This window comes from Chenopodium album, chromosome 9, assembly GCF_948465745.1.
Source record: "Chenopodium album chromosome 9, dcCheAlbu1.1, whole genome shotgun sequence".
Taxonomy (NCBI): domain Eukaryota; kingdom Viridiplantae; phylum Streptophyta; class Magnoliopsida; order Caryophyllales; family Amaranthaceae; genus Chenopodium; species Chenopodium album.
In genome coordinates, this window is record NC_137842.1 from 64,656,280 (window position 1) to 64,677,420 (window position 21,141).

Genomic DNA, 21,141 nt, shown 5'->3' on the forward strand with positions numbered 1-21,141 from the left:
TCCGCCCCATCACCCACTTGGATATTCATACCCACCTCATTCCCGCCCCAAAATCGTCCCAAATCCTTTGCCATGATGCTCTATTGTATCACATTAATGACAATTATATCAAATTAGGTTAAGAAAATTGGGACGTTCACTATTCAAGCTTATTGGGTCTTAGGGGGTATCAAGTTTCATAAATTATCAACTCTTCTAAAAGAAATATGGTGCGGGTATAAGGTGGGTACGGGGCGGGTGGATTTGGGGCGGGTCTATTCTAAAATCCATACCGGCCCATCACCCATGACGTGTACACATTTTATACCCATCTCGGGCCGCCCCATCACCCGCCAAACCTCAGCTCCCTCCATCCCCGCTCCACTTGGGCGAGGATGAGACGGGTATCCCATTTAACCCGACTCACTGCCATTCCTAAATATGGCTTCAATTTTGAATGCTAGTGTTTGTAATAGAGTTATTTTTTTATTTTTATAATATATATTTTATTTTTGTTAATTGGAAGTTTGGAACAACGACCTTTTTGGGTAATTTTAATTCTTATTACATGGGTGATTTTTATTCATTTGTGACTTAAAAAAATTGAAAGTTGTTGCAATACTAGCAAATATATAACTTCGTATATTATATGTTATTTTTTAAATTAATTAATGGAATATTTTAAACTATGGCTAATATAATAGTAAAACAGATACTAAGAATGACAAGTGTCACTTGCTAATGCTGTTTTTTTCCTTTAAAATTGTTTTTTTTTTTTTTTTTGCCAATGATAGTAATTACTTCATAGCCTTTTTGGTGCAGCAGGCCACACCATAACGGACCCAGACGTGTGCATAACGGGGTTGCTATTCACGTGTATAACGTGGTTATTGGTTTTGTCAGGGTTACTTGTATTTTTTAGAGGTTACTTATATTATTTTTTCAGAGGTTACTTATGTAGATTACTTATTCAGAGGCTACTTGTATTTTTCAGGGGTTACTTGTATTTTTTTTTTCAAGGGTTACTTGTATGGATTACTTATTCAGGGGTTACTTATATGGGTTAATTCAAGGGTTAGTTGTATGAGTTACTTATTCAAGGGTTAGTTGTATAAGTTACTTATTCAAGGTAGGGTTACTTGTATAAGTTACTTATTCAGGGAATACTTATATGAGTTATTTCAAGGGTTACTTATATGAGTTACTTCAGTGGTTACTTATATGAGTTACTTCAGTGGTTACTTGTATGAGTTACTTATTCAAGTGTTACTTAGCTTGTTACTTGTATGAGTTACTTATTCAAGGGTTACTTGTAGGCCCCATACCAAACTAGTAACACCATACAAGTAACCCCTGACCAAAACCAGTAACACCCTACAAGTAACCCCTGACCAAACTACAAGTAAATCCTGACCAAACCAATAAGACCCTACAAGTAACCCCTGACCAAACCAGTCACACCCTACAAATATTCTACAATCTACTCATATTACTATTGTTGTTTCTGTTGCTGAATTTTTGACGAAGAATGTTCGATCTAAGATTCCACGAAGAAAACGAGCTCACATTTCTCCGGTTCTCATCAATTTCACTACTTCAAATGTTGTTGATGATCTTAAGGTTAATTAATCGCAATTATTCACAGCAATTTGACACCCAATTTCTACAATTTCGGGCTTTAATTGCAACAATTTGGCAAAAAGAAGAGTGAAAATGGGTGGAGTAGAGATATAGTTGTTGGTGATGTGTAGTCTGGGGAAGAAGCTAAAAAAATAAGAGAGAGAAAATGACTGGAGTATAGATATGTTGTTGGTGATGTGTGGTTTGACTTGGAGAACAAGCTAAGAAAAAAGGAGAGAGAAGACTTGTGGTATTTAAAAAAGAAAAAAAAATAGACAGTGTGGCCAGCCACATACAAAAAATTGTGTAATTACTTAATGTAAAAATATACTTTATATAATTCACAAAATTAAATGATGCTTAATTAAACTAAACTTTAATTAATGTCTTTAAAAGCCAGAGTCAAAACATTAAAAGCTTTCCCGCTCATGTGATTCATATGTTCTCTTCAATTTTGAATACCTATATCTAGTTAACATAACATATACAAGTATAGTCTTAGAAAAGTAAAGTAAATCCAACAATATAAGCTAAGAAAAAATGACAACAATTAATAGTTTAATAGGAATATTAGATTATACAATATGATTAAGGCCCTGTTCTCTTCACCTTAAAAAAATAATATTAAGTAAAAATAATTTCAGTTCAGTAAAAATAAGTTCACTTCAGTAAAATTAATTTCAGTTCAATAAAAATAATTTCAGTTCAGTAAAAATAAATTCAGTTCAGTAAAATTCAGTTTTCTTAAAGAAGAATTACAATAGAAAATCAGTAAAAATAATTTCAGTTCAGTAAAAATAATCTCAGTTCAGTAAAATTAAGTTCAGTTCAGTAAATATAAGTTCAGTTCAGTAAAAATAATTTCAGTTCAGCAAAATTAAGGTGAATCAAACAGGGCCTAAGTCCTTGTTCTTTTCTTACTGAACAAAATTAAATGATAATGCTTAATTAAACTAAACTTTAATTAATGGGGCTAAATTAAATTTTTTTTTAACCTCAAATTGGACACTTAAGGGCCAAAATGACTCCAAAACCATAACCGAGCAGTTTTCTCATCTTGAAAATAATGATACACAAACCTAGCCATTTCTTGGCATGCAAAATAGGACTTTTAAACTATTTTTTTTGTCCATTTTTTACATACAATTATTTTTAATATTAAATATGGTAGCTTCATAAAAAACAAATGAAATCATCCTTGCATTTAGGCAAAAAAAAATACTTCCTCCGTTACACATTATGTGCAACAAATCTTGTTGCACATTTCCCAAGACAAAATTTGTTAATGTTGATTAACAAAATGAAGGGTTTGAGATTAAGGGTAGGAGAGAGAAAAGGGAAAAATTAATCAACCACCACTACCACCTGCCACAACCTCTCACCGACACCACCCACCAGCAACAACATCCACCACCACCCACATCCACCCTCTCTTTGACCCAACCACCACCACCACCCTATCTCGTAACCACCTTCTCACCACCACCATGACCCGAAAACCCACCAGCCAAATCAAACCAACACCACAACCATAACCCAATTACCCAAAACTCACCCCTCCAAATCGAACGAACCAACTTCGCAACCATAATCCAATCACCACAACCAAGAACTGAAACCCCTCCATAACCACCAAAACCAACTAACCTCGCCCAGCTCACAACCACCACATACCCAAATCAATTTTAGGGTTTGATTATGAGGAGAATCTGCGACTATAACAAGGGAAAAAGGAGTCGGCGGCGACTTAGACAAGGGAAAAGGAGGTCGATGACTCGATCGACGATGGTTGTGAGAGCGAAAAGAAGAAAGAGATCGAAGCAAAAACAAGGTTCGTGCCTTTGTGGTGGTTGGAGGATTTCTAGAAATTTCGGGTGGAGGTGGTGCTCAGGTGGATTCGGTGTTGGAGGTGGCTGACTGTGTGGGGAATTTTGGGTTGGGTCGTGGTTATGAGTGAAGAGTGAGAAATATAGTGGTGGTGGTGGTGGTGGCGGTGGCGGCCTGGCGGCGGTGACTGCTAAGAGGGAGGTAATGATGGTGGTGGATGTGTTTGTGAGGGAGGAGAGAGATTGGGATTAGGGTAAATCATGAATGAATTAATGTAGGTTAATATGTTAATAACATATAATCTTATTCATTTAAGGTGTGTTATTGAAATTAAGTAAGGGTAGATTGGTCCTTTTACACAAAAAAATTTACCATAGATGGAAATATCTACTTTGTTGCACATAATGTGTAACTTCCGTTTTTGGAAATTGTTACACATAATATGTAACGGAGGAAGTATTAAAAAAGTGGCATGTCAACAGTGATGACATCAACATACTCTATTTTAGTAATACATAGACACATTTCTTGAAATGGTATAAATTTGAAAATATATGACAAAACCATGGTAGAATGGTACAATGTGTTATTTATTTATTTATTTATTTTTTATTTTTTATTTTAGCTTTTATATATAGCCATTAGGGATATGTCAATCAATTTTTTTAACCCAAATTTTACGTGAAAAAATCGCCTTCAATAGTTGTATATGCCATGTGGTACAACATCCTTCTTTTAACCCATCAAAATTGCAAATTGATTTTTAATTTTTAAAACAAATTTCAAAAACACCCTCTATTTTCCGCCCTTTGTGAGAGGCCGTTGTATCACTTTGTACAACAATTGTACCAAAATTTTTCCAATTGTTATGATACTTGATCTGCTTTATATTATGTCTGCTATATGTTTATTTCAGCCTATTATGTATTTAAGTATTTGTCGTATCTTTTTTACCATATTTTGTGATTTACATAATAGTGATATAGGAAGTAAATATTATAAACAATAGAGATTACGTAGAAGGTTTAATAATTGATTAGTCTAATTTACCAAGTGAAAGCCACAGAGTGGTATAAGAAAAACACTATGTTGAAGCAAAGCTAAAACTTTGAGTAAAACCTATACTGTTTAGACTATAGCTAGAACATAATGAGCTTATGCATGTGAAGTAAATCACAGACACATACATGCTAATGAAGGATTATTTGCATTTGCTAACATATGTATATGTGGTGGATTATTTGCATTTGATTGCTAAGTTATATGAAGTACTTGTTGTTAGTATAATGAAGGATAGGTTAATTATCTTTGGGTATAATTTAATCAATGAAGATTATACTTCGAATTAGTATAATGAAGGATAAAGTACATTGTCCTTGAAAAATTCATCTAGTAATTAGATGGATGTTAAGTAAAAGAATTAAGTTCTTCGGTAATAGAAGGAACAACTTGACACAAGTTATTGGTCCACAAGTGGAATGATGTTCCTTTTTGGGGAGGTATTAAGTCTTGGCTTCTGAGTTATAAACTTGCATGGTTAACTCCAAAATAATATTGGAGGTTAACGGTAACGAGGCCAAATTAAAATGAATGAGGAAACTTATTGCTGGTATATCAATGTTTAAAGTGCTAAGTCAAGAAAGACTTGTCAAAGAAAGTGCACGGTAATTACAAATTATACCAAATAAAGTATTATCTAGCTTAGTGAATATTTTTAACAAGGCCTTAGCTAGACAATACAATAAGTATATGACAATCTATTTACAATTGGAGCTCCATTGTAATCACAAATAGGAGAATCTCAACTTAACGCCCAATAAGATGTTGGGTCTTAAGTTCAATAAGATCAATTCTCTTATTTGATGATTGGGAATATGTTTATTCATCCAAAGTTAAGTTTCGGTTTTACTGTGATGAAAAGAGGTTGTTTATCTTAATAGATTTCTAGGTATTGTGCTTTGTCACAAAAGCATGTTTTAGGAGATCTACCTATATAAGTACGAAGTTTAGTTGCTTCAAGAAGCTATTGGGGCATAGCTTTGATGTGCTTATGAATAGATATGGACACATATGGCTGAAAGTGTCAAGTAAATATGTATTCAAGTATTTAATCTTGTGTGTGTAATATCTTCAAGTATCCACTATGTATTACTTTTGGTTCAAACGTTTTACGATACCAAATGGATACGGATTCTTAGAATGTATATTGTACTAAGTGGGAGTTCAAGTCTTTGTACACTTTCATCTATGCATAAGATTGTTTTTGTGATGATAATGTTTTTGCAATGAGTCTATTTAATACTCTAAATGGGGGAGGATTGTTGAAAATTTTAGAGTATTGGTGATATATATCATGATTTGATTTTCTTAATTAGCATTGGTTAAGATGTGGATAATTAAGGGAGTTAAAAGATTAGAGATAAGACAAGAAATTGAAGTGGTGTTTTGCCGATTGGACACAATACTTTTTGCTTCAATTAATTGTGACGGTTGGTTACAATTGGTTTTGCTCTATATTTATATACATGAATGTATATGATGAAAAAACAAGAAAGTGAAAGGGGTTGGACGTGACATTTTTCTTTCATTCTCTTGGTTTGGCTATTATTTAATTTTTCAAGGTTCATCATCACAATTTACACAAACTTGTTCACATTGAATCATAATTACACTACACATGATTATGATTGTTTCTTCATTGTATCTCCTAAGTGAATTTCGTGAAACCCGGTGTGTAATTTACGGGTCGAAATATTACTTTTGAGAAAGTGATTCCGTTCACGTCTCGAAGGTTTATTGTTGTTCAATTCCAATTTTATTATTGTGACCCTTTTTCACGTAAAATCCCCAACACTTTTGTGCCACTTTATTTTTATTTTTATTATATTTTTTTTAAGGGCCTTTATCACAAAAAGGTCTACTTAAAAAGACCTTCTTCACAAATTAACCTTAAAAAAAAAATCCAAAAAAAACCCTAATCCCCCCCCCCTTGTGAGAGGCCCGTTGTATCACTTTGTACAACAACTGTTTTAGAAATTTTCCAATTGTTACCATACTCGTGCTTTTATTATGTCTGTTATATGTTTATTTCAATCAATTATGTATTTAAGTATTTATCGTATCTTTTCTATCATACTTTGTATTCTATTTATCACAAATATATACCCAATACAATAGAATACCTAACTTGCCTAAAACTCCTAAACAAGATAAACTTTCCAAAATATACAATATTAACATAATTAGCAACCAAACTCTAATATTTCCTTCTATTCTTTAACTTTTAAATACGTATTAGCTATGTAAAGAACACCTTTAACAAATTCAATAACACTTCCACATTTTGCAAAGCAAAAACCATTAATGCCCCTCAAAAACCAATTCCTTACCAAGTAATCATTGTCAGTTTGTCACCATCACTAATGCCCTCTTTCTCTTTCATCCAGTTTGCGTAAAAAAATAAAATAAATATGCATGATTCATTAGAAACACTATTGTTAATTAAGTTAAACATATGTTCTACAATTCTGTCTAATATGGTGCATGTTATTTAAATAATAGTGATTAGTGATATCAATATTATAAACAATAGAGATTTTATTGCACAGAAGGTTTAATCTAATTTACCAAGTAAAAGCCACAAAGTGGTAAGAAAAAACACTATGTTGAAGCAAAGTTAAAAGTTTGAGTAAAACTATACTGTTTTAAACTATTGCTTGGTTCAATAACATAATGAGCTTATGCATGTGAATTAAATCACAGACACATATATGCTAACTTGTTTTGTTGAATTATATACTAATGAAAACTATAACTTTAATCTTTACTTGTTTTCTTGGTAATTAATTTATTATTGAGGTACTCGTAAGCAAGGAAAATACTTTAATTTTGAACGTATAATGCATGTGTAGCCAACTTGTTTTTGACCATTTTTTTTAACACCCATGTATGTTGATATTTATTGAATCAATGTATATTCGTATTGTTTAAAGAAAGTTGCTAATGAGCGCCCTTGGAGAGTTAGATAACTAATTAATTTATAATTTAAAATAATAGTATTAAGTTTGGAATGCATGTCAAAATTACGCATCGATCGGTATACTTAATATTTATTTTACTTTAATACATCCACTTTTAGTTCTCTTATTTAAAGCCCCGGGACCAGGGTGCTTGTTAGCTTTTTCCTTGTTAAAAACTAATACATACTCTTATCAGATACGACTATATTGACCAACACAAAGTATAAATTTGATTGTTTATTGATTCACATAGTTTTGTTATATAAAAAATCGAATAAAATTGATTATAATTGAACCTAGTTTCTTAGACTTATTTCAATAAATATAATTTAAAGTTGGAGAGATTAAAACATTAATTTCAAGAGGACTTTTCTACTAACGATTTTTCAATGATTCAAAATAAATTCAGTAAGAAATTGTCTAATTCCTATTCAATGTTTAGTTTCCAAATATATATATTTATATATAATTTGTATAAGTCATGTATGACACAAATTATATACGTAGTAATTTGTATTATAATTTGTAAGTATAATACTCGTACATAACTAAAGATATACTTGTATATACGAATTACATCTTATTTAATGCAATATTACATTGAATGGAAAGTTGTACTTAAAAAATCAAACAAATAATAAATTAATTAGAGGGAGTAAATGAATCAGATTTTGTCGTGCTTTAGAAACATGAAACCATATAATTGGTGTCCCACTAAATAATCAAGTGTCACTCAAAATAATTCTTGATAAGTTTGGACAATTAATTTGTTTATTATTCAAGTAAAAATTTAGACAACTTTTATTATACTCCGTATTAAAGTATATACTCCGTATTTTTTTGAGTAAATATGTTTTCGATATACACCAGCTCTATTTAAAATTAAGTTTATGTACATTAACACGAATCCATTATAATTCACAGCATTAGAAGAGAAGATCTTTAAGTATGAAGTATTAGAGTATTTCCTTCAAAAAAAAAAAAAAAAAAAAAAAGTAATAGAGTATTAAAAAATTAGTTTGGCTCCAAGTCCTATTCTATATTGAACTCACCAAATTGTAGTATTAAGCATTATCCTTCTGACCATCAATTAACCAATTAATATTTTACTGTAATTCTTCTACTTTTAAACTCTTCCACAATTTTTTTACTTTAATTTTTTTATTAAATTTCAAGTTCATAAAAAAAAAAAAAAAAAAAAAAAAAAAAGTGACCCTTAAATTTGACATCTTACCGACAGATAGACTAACCAGACTTTGCTCACAAAGAAAGTTCCTCTCTACTTGCTTATGATTTAATAAACCGTGTTCATTCTAATCTGACGGTCCATAAATCTTCTCTATTTCTCTTTCTCTTCTTTCTTCAATTTTTCATACTATTCTTTCTTCTTCATTTTCCGATCTTCCCAATTTTTATCAGTTGACCCTTCTCAGATCTAGCCCAAATTCCTCTATTTCTTCTACAAATTCCCTCTTTTTCAAAAATCCCATCAACCCAAATTCACGATTTTGAGGATATTCATCTTGGATCTGTTATTCTGTAAGTTTAAAATCGTTAAAGTTCTAATCTTTATTGTTTGATTCATTCAATTTTGTTAAATAATCATATTATATAATATATATATAGTTTTTTCATTATAATCGCTAGTTTATTGTTGATATATTAGACAATGGCTAGTGGTTATTCAGCTGTTCCTAGAGATAAATTTGTGGAATTACAATTGCAAAATCATGATACATCATCTCTTTTACCAATTACTAGTAATGGGTATGTAAAACCACCAAATGTGGTTGATGGTAATGTTGATATTGATGATTCTGAATTTGATAATTACCCTAATTACCCCTTAATTGTCGGTGGTATTGGTAAAGGGTCTGGGGTTCCTGGTGCAGTTTTTAATCTGACTACTTCGATTATTGGTGCTGGGATTATGGCGTTGCCGGCGGCAATGGGGGTTCTGGGGTTAGGTTTAGGGATGGTTTTGATAGTTGTTATAGGGATTTTGTCGGAGATTAGTGTCGAATTGCTGGTTAGATTTGCGGTGCATTCGAAAGCACTGTCGTATGGAGAGGTTGTCCAGTTTGCCCTAGGCCGTCCTGCGAGGATCTTGTCCGAGACTTGTATTATTATAAACAATGCAGGGGTTTTGGTTGTTTATTTGATTATAATTGGTGATGTGATGTCGGGTTCGTATCATCATGTTGGGGTTTTTGATCAGATGATGGGTAATGGGGTTTGGGATCAGAGGAAGCTTGTGATATTGGTGGTTTTGCTCGTCTTTTTGGCACCGTTGTGTGCGTTGGAGAAGATTGACTCCTTGAGCTTGACTTCAGCTGCTTCAGTTGCTCTTGCTGTGGTCTTTGTTGTTGTGACATGTTCCATTGCACTTGTTAAGGTTGTTGAAGGGAAGATTGATCCTCCTAGGATGACACCGGATATTAGTTCTAATAAGGCGATTGTGAATTTGCTTGTGGTGATCCCAGTGATGACGAATGCGTATGTTTGCCACTTCAATGTTCAGCCTATTTATAATGAGCTTGATGGGCGTTCTCCACAAAAGATGAATCGTGTAGTAAGAATCACAACACTTGTTACTGTAGTGGTTTATGGTTTCACTGCCTTCTCTGGATATTTGCTTTTTGGGAAGAACACTGAATCTGATATTCTCACCAATTTTGATACAGATCTTGGAATTCCCTACAGTGCTGCCCTGAATTATATCATTAGGATAGGATACATTCTCCACTTAGTTCTTGTTTTCCCAGTTATTCATTTCTCACTACGGGAAGCAGTTAATGCCTTGATTTTTACCGATTCATCTATTTCAGATAGTAAGAAAAGGCTTTACATCCTAACTACTGTGTTGTTGGCCTTGCTTTATCTTGGTTCTACAATGATTCCTAGCATTTGGACTGCATTCAAGTTTACGGGGGCAACAACAGCAGTATCATTAGGTTTCATATTTCCATGTCTTATTGCATTACGGTTGGATGGGCAAGGGCAAAGTTTGACCCGCGGAGAGAAGTTTTTCTCATGGACCATGCTGGTAGTGGCTGCAGTAGTTGGTATCATTGGAGTGATTGGCAATGTTTATGGACTACAAGATCATTCTTAGTTGTCTTTTTCACGAATTAGGTGTCTTTTAGTTGGTATTCTTTGGGGGGATAACGAAGAGACTTATACAGGTTAGATCACTTCTGCTGCGGAAATTCAAGGGACCCCTGGAAACAGGGAGTGTACTATTACATTAATGAGTTTGTCCATATGTAAATTGCTCCACAATGGGCCATAACAATTGTTTATCCATCATTGCATCATGGAGGTCGATCCAAGGGTAGATTTTTGCTCGATATTTGAGGTTGTGACTGATTGCACGAAATCAATTTGATGGCTTGACATGAAGGGGGAGACTTTCATGATAACTGCTGCATGTCCAAGGATTTGGAGGCTCCATCAGTGTAAGCCCCTGTTCTTAGAACTAATTCACATGTATCTCTCAAACTTGATCTCATGTAATGTGTTAAAGCCTCAAGTGTTCACTCATTCATTCTTGAACAGGTCATTGATGTGCATAAAAGCAATATCTGTATCTCTGGCCTGATTTTTGTGTAGGAAACTGCGGAATAAATACAGTGTAGTATTATTAGCTGTTTCCGGATGCAGAATCCGACCAGTGTGGTACTTTAATAGCAATATTTTTGAATTTTTTTTTTATTTTAGCTCTGCATCAAGTACAACTGTTTACATTCTTGTTTTGCTCCGTACTCTTGAGTCTTGATTGTCTTTGAATTTCAGTATTTATTTTATCGTCTTTTTCTTGCCTCTCAGTGCACTTCAATAAGTGAAGCGCTTAAATTTTTGGGAGCTCAGATTCAGCTTTTACTTGATTGAAAAATGTTCTGCATTTTTGTGGAATGCTGTCATGCTAAATATTGGATGTTCGCTAGAATAAATGCTTGAATGTCATAAATCAAGCAATAAACTTGCTTCTTGTTGCTACCCTGTTATGATTTGTTAGGTTAATGGCACTCTTACTGGACTGTATTTTGGACCAATCACATGTAGAAATAATTGGGAACTGATCGATGGAAGGTACTTATTGACAAGCAAAATATTGTTTTAGGATTCTTGGCGAGTTTGGATGGATGAGCTGTAATATTGACTTGGAAATTATGATGCTGAACAGCTTATGTCATTATGTGTCTTTTATGATTTTGATGAATGTCCAATGAATATACTTGTAATGTGTTGGGAGGTATAGAGCATATTGAGTAACTTTGTGTTAGGACTTGGGAAGTATTGAGAGATAGGACTTCGATACTCCACCGTTGTTATGTTAACTTACTGAGGGCACTAGGAGTGACTGAGTAACCTAGTAGCATTTGAGAGGATAGATTTGAGAATGGTTCTTATACCCTAATTATTCAGCATGTCTGCCCCCTCATTCAAAAAACTCTTCTGTTCAAGAATCAAGAGTCATCTTGTATCTCTAGCTTTTTAAGCAGTTATTCTTGAGAAATCACCTTCACTTTGACAAAGCCTTGGATTCATCATTGGAATTTAACTAGCCATGAGGTTATCAAAGTCTTTCAAACACTTCATCTTCACCATAGGCGTTAGACTCCGAAGAAAGGAGTTGCTGCCGTTAACAGGGATTGCTCATTCTAAGCCTTGTAGAATACTGCTATAAAGACGGGTCAACCATTGCCTAAATCTCATTTGAGTGATTGATGCTCGCCTAATGTATGGTGTGGTGTTGTAATCACTGCTAGCACTTTCTCTTATGCTTTCTTAATGCACTCTTCTGCAGGAAGAGCCACTGATGTTTCCTATTCCCGATTCATTCTTCTTGATGTTTCCATTGTTATTGATTCACTCTTTTCTAAAGTTTATTGTAGCTCTGTAGAAAACTTGTTAAACACAGATTTTGGGTTAAAGAGTATTACAGAGAATGCAGACTCTTCTGTTCTAGAGTATAGGTTAAGTGAAGCTAAGATTTTGATTGTAGAAGCCAGGATACTGTAATTCCAATTGTTCCTTAGGGACAGTAAAACCAAAGTAAGCCTATGCAATTATAACAAACTAGGCCCAAAGACATTTTCACTCTTACACTTAATTGAGTTTCATCAAGAACACTTTTATTGGCCCAAGTTGTTGGGCTTTGAGCCTTTGACTGTTGACTTGTTGAGGATAGATTTTATTTGGATTGTAGGATGAACAGAGAGACAGAAGATGGTCATGACTCATGAGACTAATGGAAAATCTCAATTCCCCAAACTTTTTTTTTTTTTTTTTTTTAAAAAAAAAAAAAAAAACATTCCCCGAACCTTAATAATATTCTACAGTACACTTGGGTACATAAAACAGCTAATTATTGGCACAATGGTGCGTGCACCACAAGTGTTGGTGTGTTTGCGTCATGTGGTGACATATGTGACGGGTGTGTTGGTGCACCTCACGTGCTGACACCTGTGACGGATGCAATAGGGGATGCACTATGCTATGTGCACTTGGGTGGGGCACTTTCAGTGGTGGGGCATTAAGCTTGGCTTGATGACTGACTTAGCTTTAGTCATACTGAAATTCATTTGGGTATAAAACCATGATTAAATTGATATTAGTGCTCTACACAGGAGACAGCAGAATGTTGAAACTCACAAACCACAATAGAAGAATGTGAGCATAAAATTGTCAGAAACACTAAAATAAGTAGCATGAATTCCACAATGTTACTGAACTCCCTTAGATAGTGCTTGATGACTACGTGTATTATAATTTTGCTTACAGAAATTTACTAAAATAGTACTCCCTCCGTCTCTTAATACAATGCCTCTTTCTCTTTATTATGTGAGGAATAAATGCTCAAAAGAGGCATTGTATTAAGGGACGGAGGGAATACTATAAAATGTCGCAGCAGCCCTTTTTTTTTTTGAGAAGGGTTATGCAACGAATTGGTTCGTTTGTGAACCACTCAGAGGATTCCTCTCTGGTTCATCCCGAGCCCGTTCGTTGTTTAGCCTTTTTCAAAATACACCCCATCCTAACTTATTTGTGTACTAACTTGGGCATCAAAGGCTCTACCCTGGGCTCGGAGTTCACTTTGCAGGCATATTAGGGTCTTCTATATCTTTCTAAGATGTAACAAATCCTTTAAAAGACCAAATAAATATTTATTTCAGTAAAAAAAAAAAAAAAAAAAAAAAAAATTGATTTTCAGAACAATTACTCCGTAGTTGAGATATGAAAAGATGTTGATGAGGCAACACGATTATTGTGAAGGACAAACTGAATGTGTTTGCCTATTTATTTTGGTCAAGATGATTAAAACGGAATGTGTTTGCCTATTTATTTTGGTCAAGATGATTAAAGACAAAGTACATTCATAGTTAAATGTTAAATCTTATTTATTGGGTAATAAATGGTGTTTGTTGGGTCATTATTCAATGCATTGCTACTCCAAACTTATCCATGCGAGTAGTTCATTGGTTACGTATAGCTTTGCATCGCCTCTTATTGTTGCATTGCCTTTTATGATCATGATTTTATTGTGTAGTGAAGAAAACTCTACGACACTTGCACCTAATCTAACTGCTTTCATGTTTCGTTTTCATTTGATGATTTCATGATTATAGTTCCCCTTATTATCGGGAACCAATTTTCAGAGCACTAGTTAAAATGTAAGACAGTTAAGCATCTAATAATACCACCTCTGTTTCATATTATGTACAACGACATGACATTAAGTGTGAGTAGAAAGTGTCTAATCGTTGGAAATAATATAAAACGCATAAACGGAGATAGTACATATTACGTGTTAAGCTTAGTGTTCCATCTTGTAATTCAATTGTGATTTTGCCAGGCCATCTCATAGATCAAAATGAAAGTTTTAGGGGAAATTGAAGAGCTTATTCCATTTAATATCTTTACTTTAAAGAAAATCAAAGTAAAGAATTAGTACATCATTAGACTATCTAAACATGTATTTTCCCCATCATTAGACTATCTAAACAGAGACCAAAAATTTACATCATTACTTGTTAGATTGTTATATTCATTTGAAATATGGTGATTTGATTTGAATTTTTAATTATTGATAAATTATTGTTTTTTTGTTGATACAGTTTAATCAGACTAATATCAAACTACCTCATTATTAAATGAAGCAAAAGTATGCATGATTAGTACCTACATCCTAAATTCCTATTGGTTTCAATTATTAACTTGTTGCATTATTTTTGTGATATCAGACTATTTCTTCTTTACATTTAGTTCTTGCTTTAAGCTAGAATTGCAATAATAGCTCCCCACATATATATAATCCTTAGTCATTGCATTATTTCTTATTTCAATAAATCCGATCCCTTTCATATATAAGTATGATGCAAAAATGTTTGGTCGATCCTAAAAATTATCATTATCCTTCCACGATTCACCTTACAATGACATACTCATAATTTCGATCTATATAATTAAACTCGACGGCTATCCCTTTCATTGTCCTAACTTCCAACCAATACAATTAGTACTCAACCAACACACAAAAACCTTGTTACATAGGCTAAAGTTCCAATCCATTAAAACATTGCATGATCATCACAATCCAAATCTAACATAAATATCAAAGAAATTGATAGGTGGAGTATGGGAAAGGGTCATTGAGTGTTATTATACGTTGAGGACAAAAATAATTTCACATGGTAACATTACATTGTATTACATATCTCATTCTCAAAAATTGTGATAGAAGAGACCAAAAATTATGACAAAGTCCAAAATATCAATTGATTGCATGCTTACAAAGAAGGCATGTGAATACATGTGAATTTCAACTGTTAGCAAATTTCTTGTTTTTGGACCTACATATGTTGTATCTATGGTTTATTATGTCCAATCTTTTAAGGAGTATTTTTTGTTTGAATTTGTCTTAATCTAAGTCATTATGATTAAGATTTTGACAGATTGAGTTGTTTAGCACTTCATTATTGTCAACTCATTATATCTTATAGTTAGGGTTCATAGTATTAATATAGTAGGGTTGGGTCGACCTCATACATTTAAGAGACAATTAACTTGCCCATCACAACTGCATAAGCCGTTTTGAGAGTGAGATTAAGGTAAGATAATACGTAGTATTACTTTTAAAGTGGTCCCAGTACGACTTGATTTCATGAGTTTAAGATCATATATGTGATGTAAGGTTTCACCATTCGATTGAGTTTGGCTTGGTTGATGACTAGAGTTGATGCTAAAAGGGGGATAAAAAGTGAAAATTCATTGTTGATTTTTGTAAAAAATAATATATTGTGTTAATTGTAAAATTTCCTTTCAAATGAGCTAGCTTATTATGATTAACTTGCTAACTATACAATTACTTCTTTTTGTAATTGATCTTCTTATTCATTGTAGCAACATAATTCAAGAAAAGGAAATTTATTTGTGGAAAATAGTAGTTAAGAAGAGGATAATAGAGGTAGATTAATTTTCCATTAAACAAAGCAAAAATACAAATAAAATGAGAAACACAACTAAATAAACAAGTAAGAAAATCAGAAAGGAATAAAAGAAATATACTTTGTATACTAATAAATTGGTTACAAAGTATATAGGTGATCTTCTTTAATTCACAAGTTTTATGCCAATAACTTTAACTAATAATACAGTTTTATTTATTTATTTAATCTTTTTTTTTCTTTTTTAAATTTTTTTGTTTAAATACAAGTATTATTGTATTGTATATATTGTAACTAATAATACAAGTAAACAATGCAAAATACAGGTATTGTTAAAAAGTTTTACCGTCCTCTAGCGCGCGCATGGGGGGACATAAATTTACCACCTTTTCCCATCCTCACTTGCTATGATGAGATGAGTTGGCCAATATTTGTGGGATAGGCTCAAAGGCCACTTGTACTATTTCATAATGATTTAAAAACAAAAAATAATTTATTCTCAATTATTGTTCATTAGATTCATTTTACTTAGGCTACAAGTGAGCTCAAGTTTAGATTCTTTGATTGTTCATGATATTTTTATCATTTATAACTAATGACTTCAATCATGTTCGTAGGTTAAAATGAAGTTGTTTGATTAATCTTTGATGCTAGACAATATTCTTATACAAGAGATTGTTGGAACTCCCTTATAAATATAGCACTTTAGATAGAAAAGCCATTTACTCGATTTTGCTCCTATAATACTTGAAATATGTTTAGAATATGTTTGACTGTCATTTTGATACATGATATTCAAGTGAATCTTGTAATATTCGTCTTGGTATAAACTTTCAAAATATATAAACTTCTTGTAGATATGTATTCAGAAGGGGGGTTAAAAAAAAACTTTAAATATTTGATTAATAAAAAAAAATAATATACAAAATTGTAGAACTAAAATTTAAGCATTGAATGCAATATGTTACAAATTTCCTTTAGTAGGTGTAAAATGCCCACATCTATAGTCTATACGTGCCATTAATAGAAAAAAAAGAGAGTCAATACTCATCAATAGAGCGTCAGCCTCCTACATAGTTTAAGACATACTTCGTACTTATTATTCATTATAAACTATAGTACAGTGATGATCATCAACAAATGTACGATACATTTATTTATAATGCATGTCCTGCAAAATATGCATGGTATGTAGGAGTAGGACTTTTTAGGCGCTGCCCACCACTTCGTCCTTTTATCAACTTCTCTGCTAACCTCAATAAAAACTAGAGTTAGGTGCCTCTGACTTTTGCCCCATTATTCCTTACTATAGTACTGTACAGCTTTTCAACGCTTGATTTAATTCTAACCTTATTACAGTATATTCTTAGGTACATACGTAACGTTATGTTCTATGAGGTGTTCAAAAATTGAACTAGTAGATCCAATTCAAAACTAACTAATCTAAATAAAATCCGATTCAAATTTTAACTTACATGGCTCAAATTTGAATTAGACTTGACTCGATTTAATCTCATCAAATCCAACCCAACTATCCGAATTACAGAGTAACACCTTAGCTCCTGTCATTTTAAAGCCTCAAGAATGAACATTATTATAGTAGTAATAAGCAATTACTTAAATATAAAATTCCTAAAAGTAACAACTAACAAGTGTTACAGTGGATCGGAGTGGCTTAAACATGATCATTTCATGCATGGAGTATAACTTATATATTAACGTTACCTAATTAAATCCAACTTTTGTTATAGTAAAACAAAACAATAATCCAAATTTTTTTTTATAATACCGACCATTCCAACACTGACTTATTAGCGTTATTACATGATTAATTAGTTATTAATGTGGTAGATATATTTTAACGCAAATGCATGAACATAACAATTATGATAGACAATTAGTATAATTAAAATATATTATGGCACGCATTTAACTTATTAACTAAATTATTAAAGTGAGGTGATGGCAGACAAGGTAACCTGCTACATACCAATACATTATAAAGTCAAAATGATAGCTAAAGATAAGCTCTTTATATTAAGCTTTTGTCGAGACAGTCCATGCATATTTTTATATATTGCCTAGATTACAGTAGATCAAGGACGAAGCAATCGATACACATGGTCAATTACTCATTATAGTTAATGTGATCTTAGAATGTGGTAGTCTTTTTTAATGTTCATCAGCATTTATTTTAGTCAGAAATATTTTTAAGAATGGTACTCCGTAATTTGATAGAGATTGAATCCCGACTATATTATTGTTGCTCGTATTTCTCAAACTATATATAATTATTTTGAAATAGAGGGAGTAATATACTACGTAAATTGGGTAAAGTTGCAGGGTTAGATTTTTTTTTTTACCTTGTTTCTTTACATTGTAATATACTTATATGAAATATAACTTTTACACTAATTACATCTTTTCGTTTGAATATTTATTACAAAATTAGATACATACATAGTACATAAGAAAAAAAATAAGCTTAAAACTCTATAATTTGCAACAGTTTTCTAATGAAGGAAGTATATTTCATTATCATTAAATCAACAAATTGTTTTTGTGTGCTTGGCTAAAGTGACTACCTAAGGACAATTTAGAAATTGGATCCAAAGTTTTGTTTTGTTTTATATTTCCATCTAAGATTTGTTTAGTTCTATGTGTCAGATCTATAGGGATTTGTAACATTTGAATCACGTATCTAAAGGAAATTTATGATAATAACATCGTTGCAAAAAAAAAAAAAAGAAAAAAAAAAAAAAGTCATATTGAAAATTTGCAATTCCAATTGTTAGGCAAGTACTTCGTACTTTTTACTTTTTTTAGAGCCCTCAAAACAAGTTGTACTGCAGATAATTAGATCATAATATATAATTTGTCTAAATTATATGGCATATACATACATCAAGTTATTACATAATAAAGATTCCACTACCGTCCTTGACATCAGATACCCTCCCTTACTCTCAAGTGTCCGACTCACAAAAACAAGCTAGATTAACCCATAAAAAATCCAATCCGATAACTTTACTTCATTATCGATTAATTAATCAAACATACAAGTCGATTACTCTAATTAATTAAAGTAATAACCATACAAAAACTCAGTGGACACAACACGTCAAGACCAAAAATATAGTGGGTAACCCCAAATATCTTTACTTTAAATTGCCCTGAGCCCCGTGATTAATGGCATCATACACAAATTTTCTTAAACCTCACTCTTTCAAAATTCTTGTTCATACTTTCCCAAATTTGTAGGGAATGTGGTCACCATACCTTTATATCTTAAGACCCTACATTCCCATTTTTCACATCTCTTTTATCTTTTGTCACTCTCAAGTTATAACCACCCCTTTTAATTTTTAACAATAAAGTTTGAAATTAAAATCTTCATTCAAATCTTTTATAAATTTATAAATAAATAAAACCCTCCATTATTATCATATTTTCCTTTTTATTATACACTTACAAACCACCCCCAACTGCCCCTTTTCATCATATATAGAATTTCCTCATTTTCATAACAACTTATTATTAATTATTGTACACTTATTATTATTGTAGTATAACACACTACTACACTCTTCAAATTGTTTTTTCCTCCTGTACAATATTCCTCACTTGGAAAATCTTGAAGGTTTCGTATACAACGTTTGCATAAGATATCTTCGGAAAAGTTTTTTTTAGTGATGGATTGGTATTCATGGTTATCAAAAACAGGGTTAGAGTCATCAATAGTGTATGAATATGGGTTAGCATTTGCACAAAATGAGCTAGAAAAAGAGGATATATCATATTTCAACCATGAATTTCTTCAAAGTATGGGAATTACAATAGCCAAACATAGGCTAGAAATTCTCAAGTTAGCAAGAAGAGAGAAAAATCAAGCACAAAAAAGTTTAAGCTTAAGCTTGAAGCATCCAATGGCAAAACTCTTTGTTGCTTTGAAAAAGACCAAAAAGTCCTTGGCTAATTACATAGCAACCTTGGTTCATAGAGAAAATGATGGAAGAGCACTAATTGTTTTGTCAAACAAGAAGAAGAACAACAAGAAGAACAAAATCGGCGGCGGCGGCGGAGGTGGTGGTGGGATAAGCTATAGTTCAAGATGGAAGAAGGCAATGATGATGAGGAGTAGTAGTAGGAAATTAGTGATGGTTAATAGTAATTATCAAGATAGATTAATGCTTACTAATGGTGATTATTTGGGTGATTATGATGATAATAATCATGATTATGTTGATGGTGAAGGTGATCATGATGATTCAATGGTTGTGTCTACTCCTAAGCTTGATAGTTACTCAAGTCCTTTGATGTATGATCTTCATCAAAGTAAAGAAGATAATAATAATAATAATAATAATAATAAAGTTTGTGATGATGATCAAGAAGATGATGAATATTGGACTCCTGCTCTTGAAGAAATCAGGTGGGATGCTATGTTTCAAGATTTAAAACCCACTTAATTTTTCACAATTTTGTGGGTTTTTTTTTTTTTTTTTTTTTTAAATTTGTTTCTTTAATTCGTGTGTGGAATGTTGAAAGATTTCTATTTTTTTTTTCTTTTATTTTGACTGTTTTTATTTCCATAATTTGAGGTTGAAAAGTAGATAGATTTTGACTTTTATAATTTTTGGGTTTTGGTGAAAAAGAAATAATCAACTTTATGGAAAAAAAAAAGTTGAGGGTGGAATTTAGTACTAAGAAGATAGAATTGTAGGTGTTTTAGATGTCAAAGTAATATTTAATATTGTGTATGTAATCTTAGACATAATTATGAGTGTAGAAAATATGTTTATCTTTGTGACTGATATGAGTTTTGGATATTGAGTTAGACCATATCAGATTCTGTAGCTCAGCTGTGTGAGAATGTATTAGATGATGATATAATAAAAAGTTCATGATTTTAATTTTCTTGTACTACTGTTGTAATCTTTGTTAATTTCTTTGTCTGGCATAAGGAATTACCGTAATTGTTAATATCGATACCATATGTGATTTGAACCAGTAATACGATAACTTTATTAGGACATGGGTGGTATGATTTTGACTGATTGATAGCTAGAATTGTTGTTGGGATGATTATGTTGTTAGCAGTTTTAGTTGTAAATTTTTGGTTAGCAATTTACCCTGACACTGTTGCTTTTACCACAAATTTTGAGCATCCTATGAACATTAATTCACAAAGTGTAGGTGGAAAAGATTTACTGTTACTCTGTTAGCAGACTTAGCACTCTTTTGAA

General features: G+C 32.2%; 1 protein-coding gene and 1 pseudogene across 1 annotated transcript; both read left to right on the forward strand.

Moving 5' to 3' along the window:
- The first annotated feature begins 8,710 nt into the window (after window positions 1-8,710).
- LOC145560160 (amino acid transporter AVT6E pseudogene) lies at window positions 8,711-11,143 on the forward strand (annotated as a pseudogene).
- Window positions 11,144-19,114: 7,971 nt separating this feature from the next.
- On the forward strand, window positions 19,115-20,396 carry LOC145560161 (uncharacterized). The gene has a single exon (XM_081621422.1). The coding sequence runs from the start codon at window positions 19,588-19,590 to the stop codon at window positions 20,362-20,364; it is 777 nt and encodes a 258-aa protein (XP_081477548.1). The 5' UTR covers window positions 19,115-19,587; the 3' UTR covers window positions 20,365-20,396.
- Window positions 20,397-21,141: the final 745 nt, after the last annotated feature.

Coding starts and splice junctions, on each gene's coding strand:
- LOC145560161 (XM_081621422.1), top strand. CDS start 19,588: ATGGATTGGTATTCATGGTTATCAAAAACAGGGTTAGAGTCATCAATA.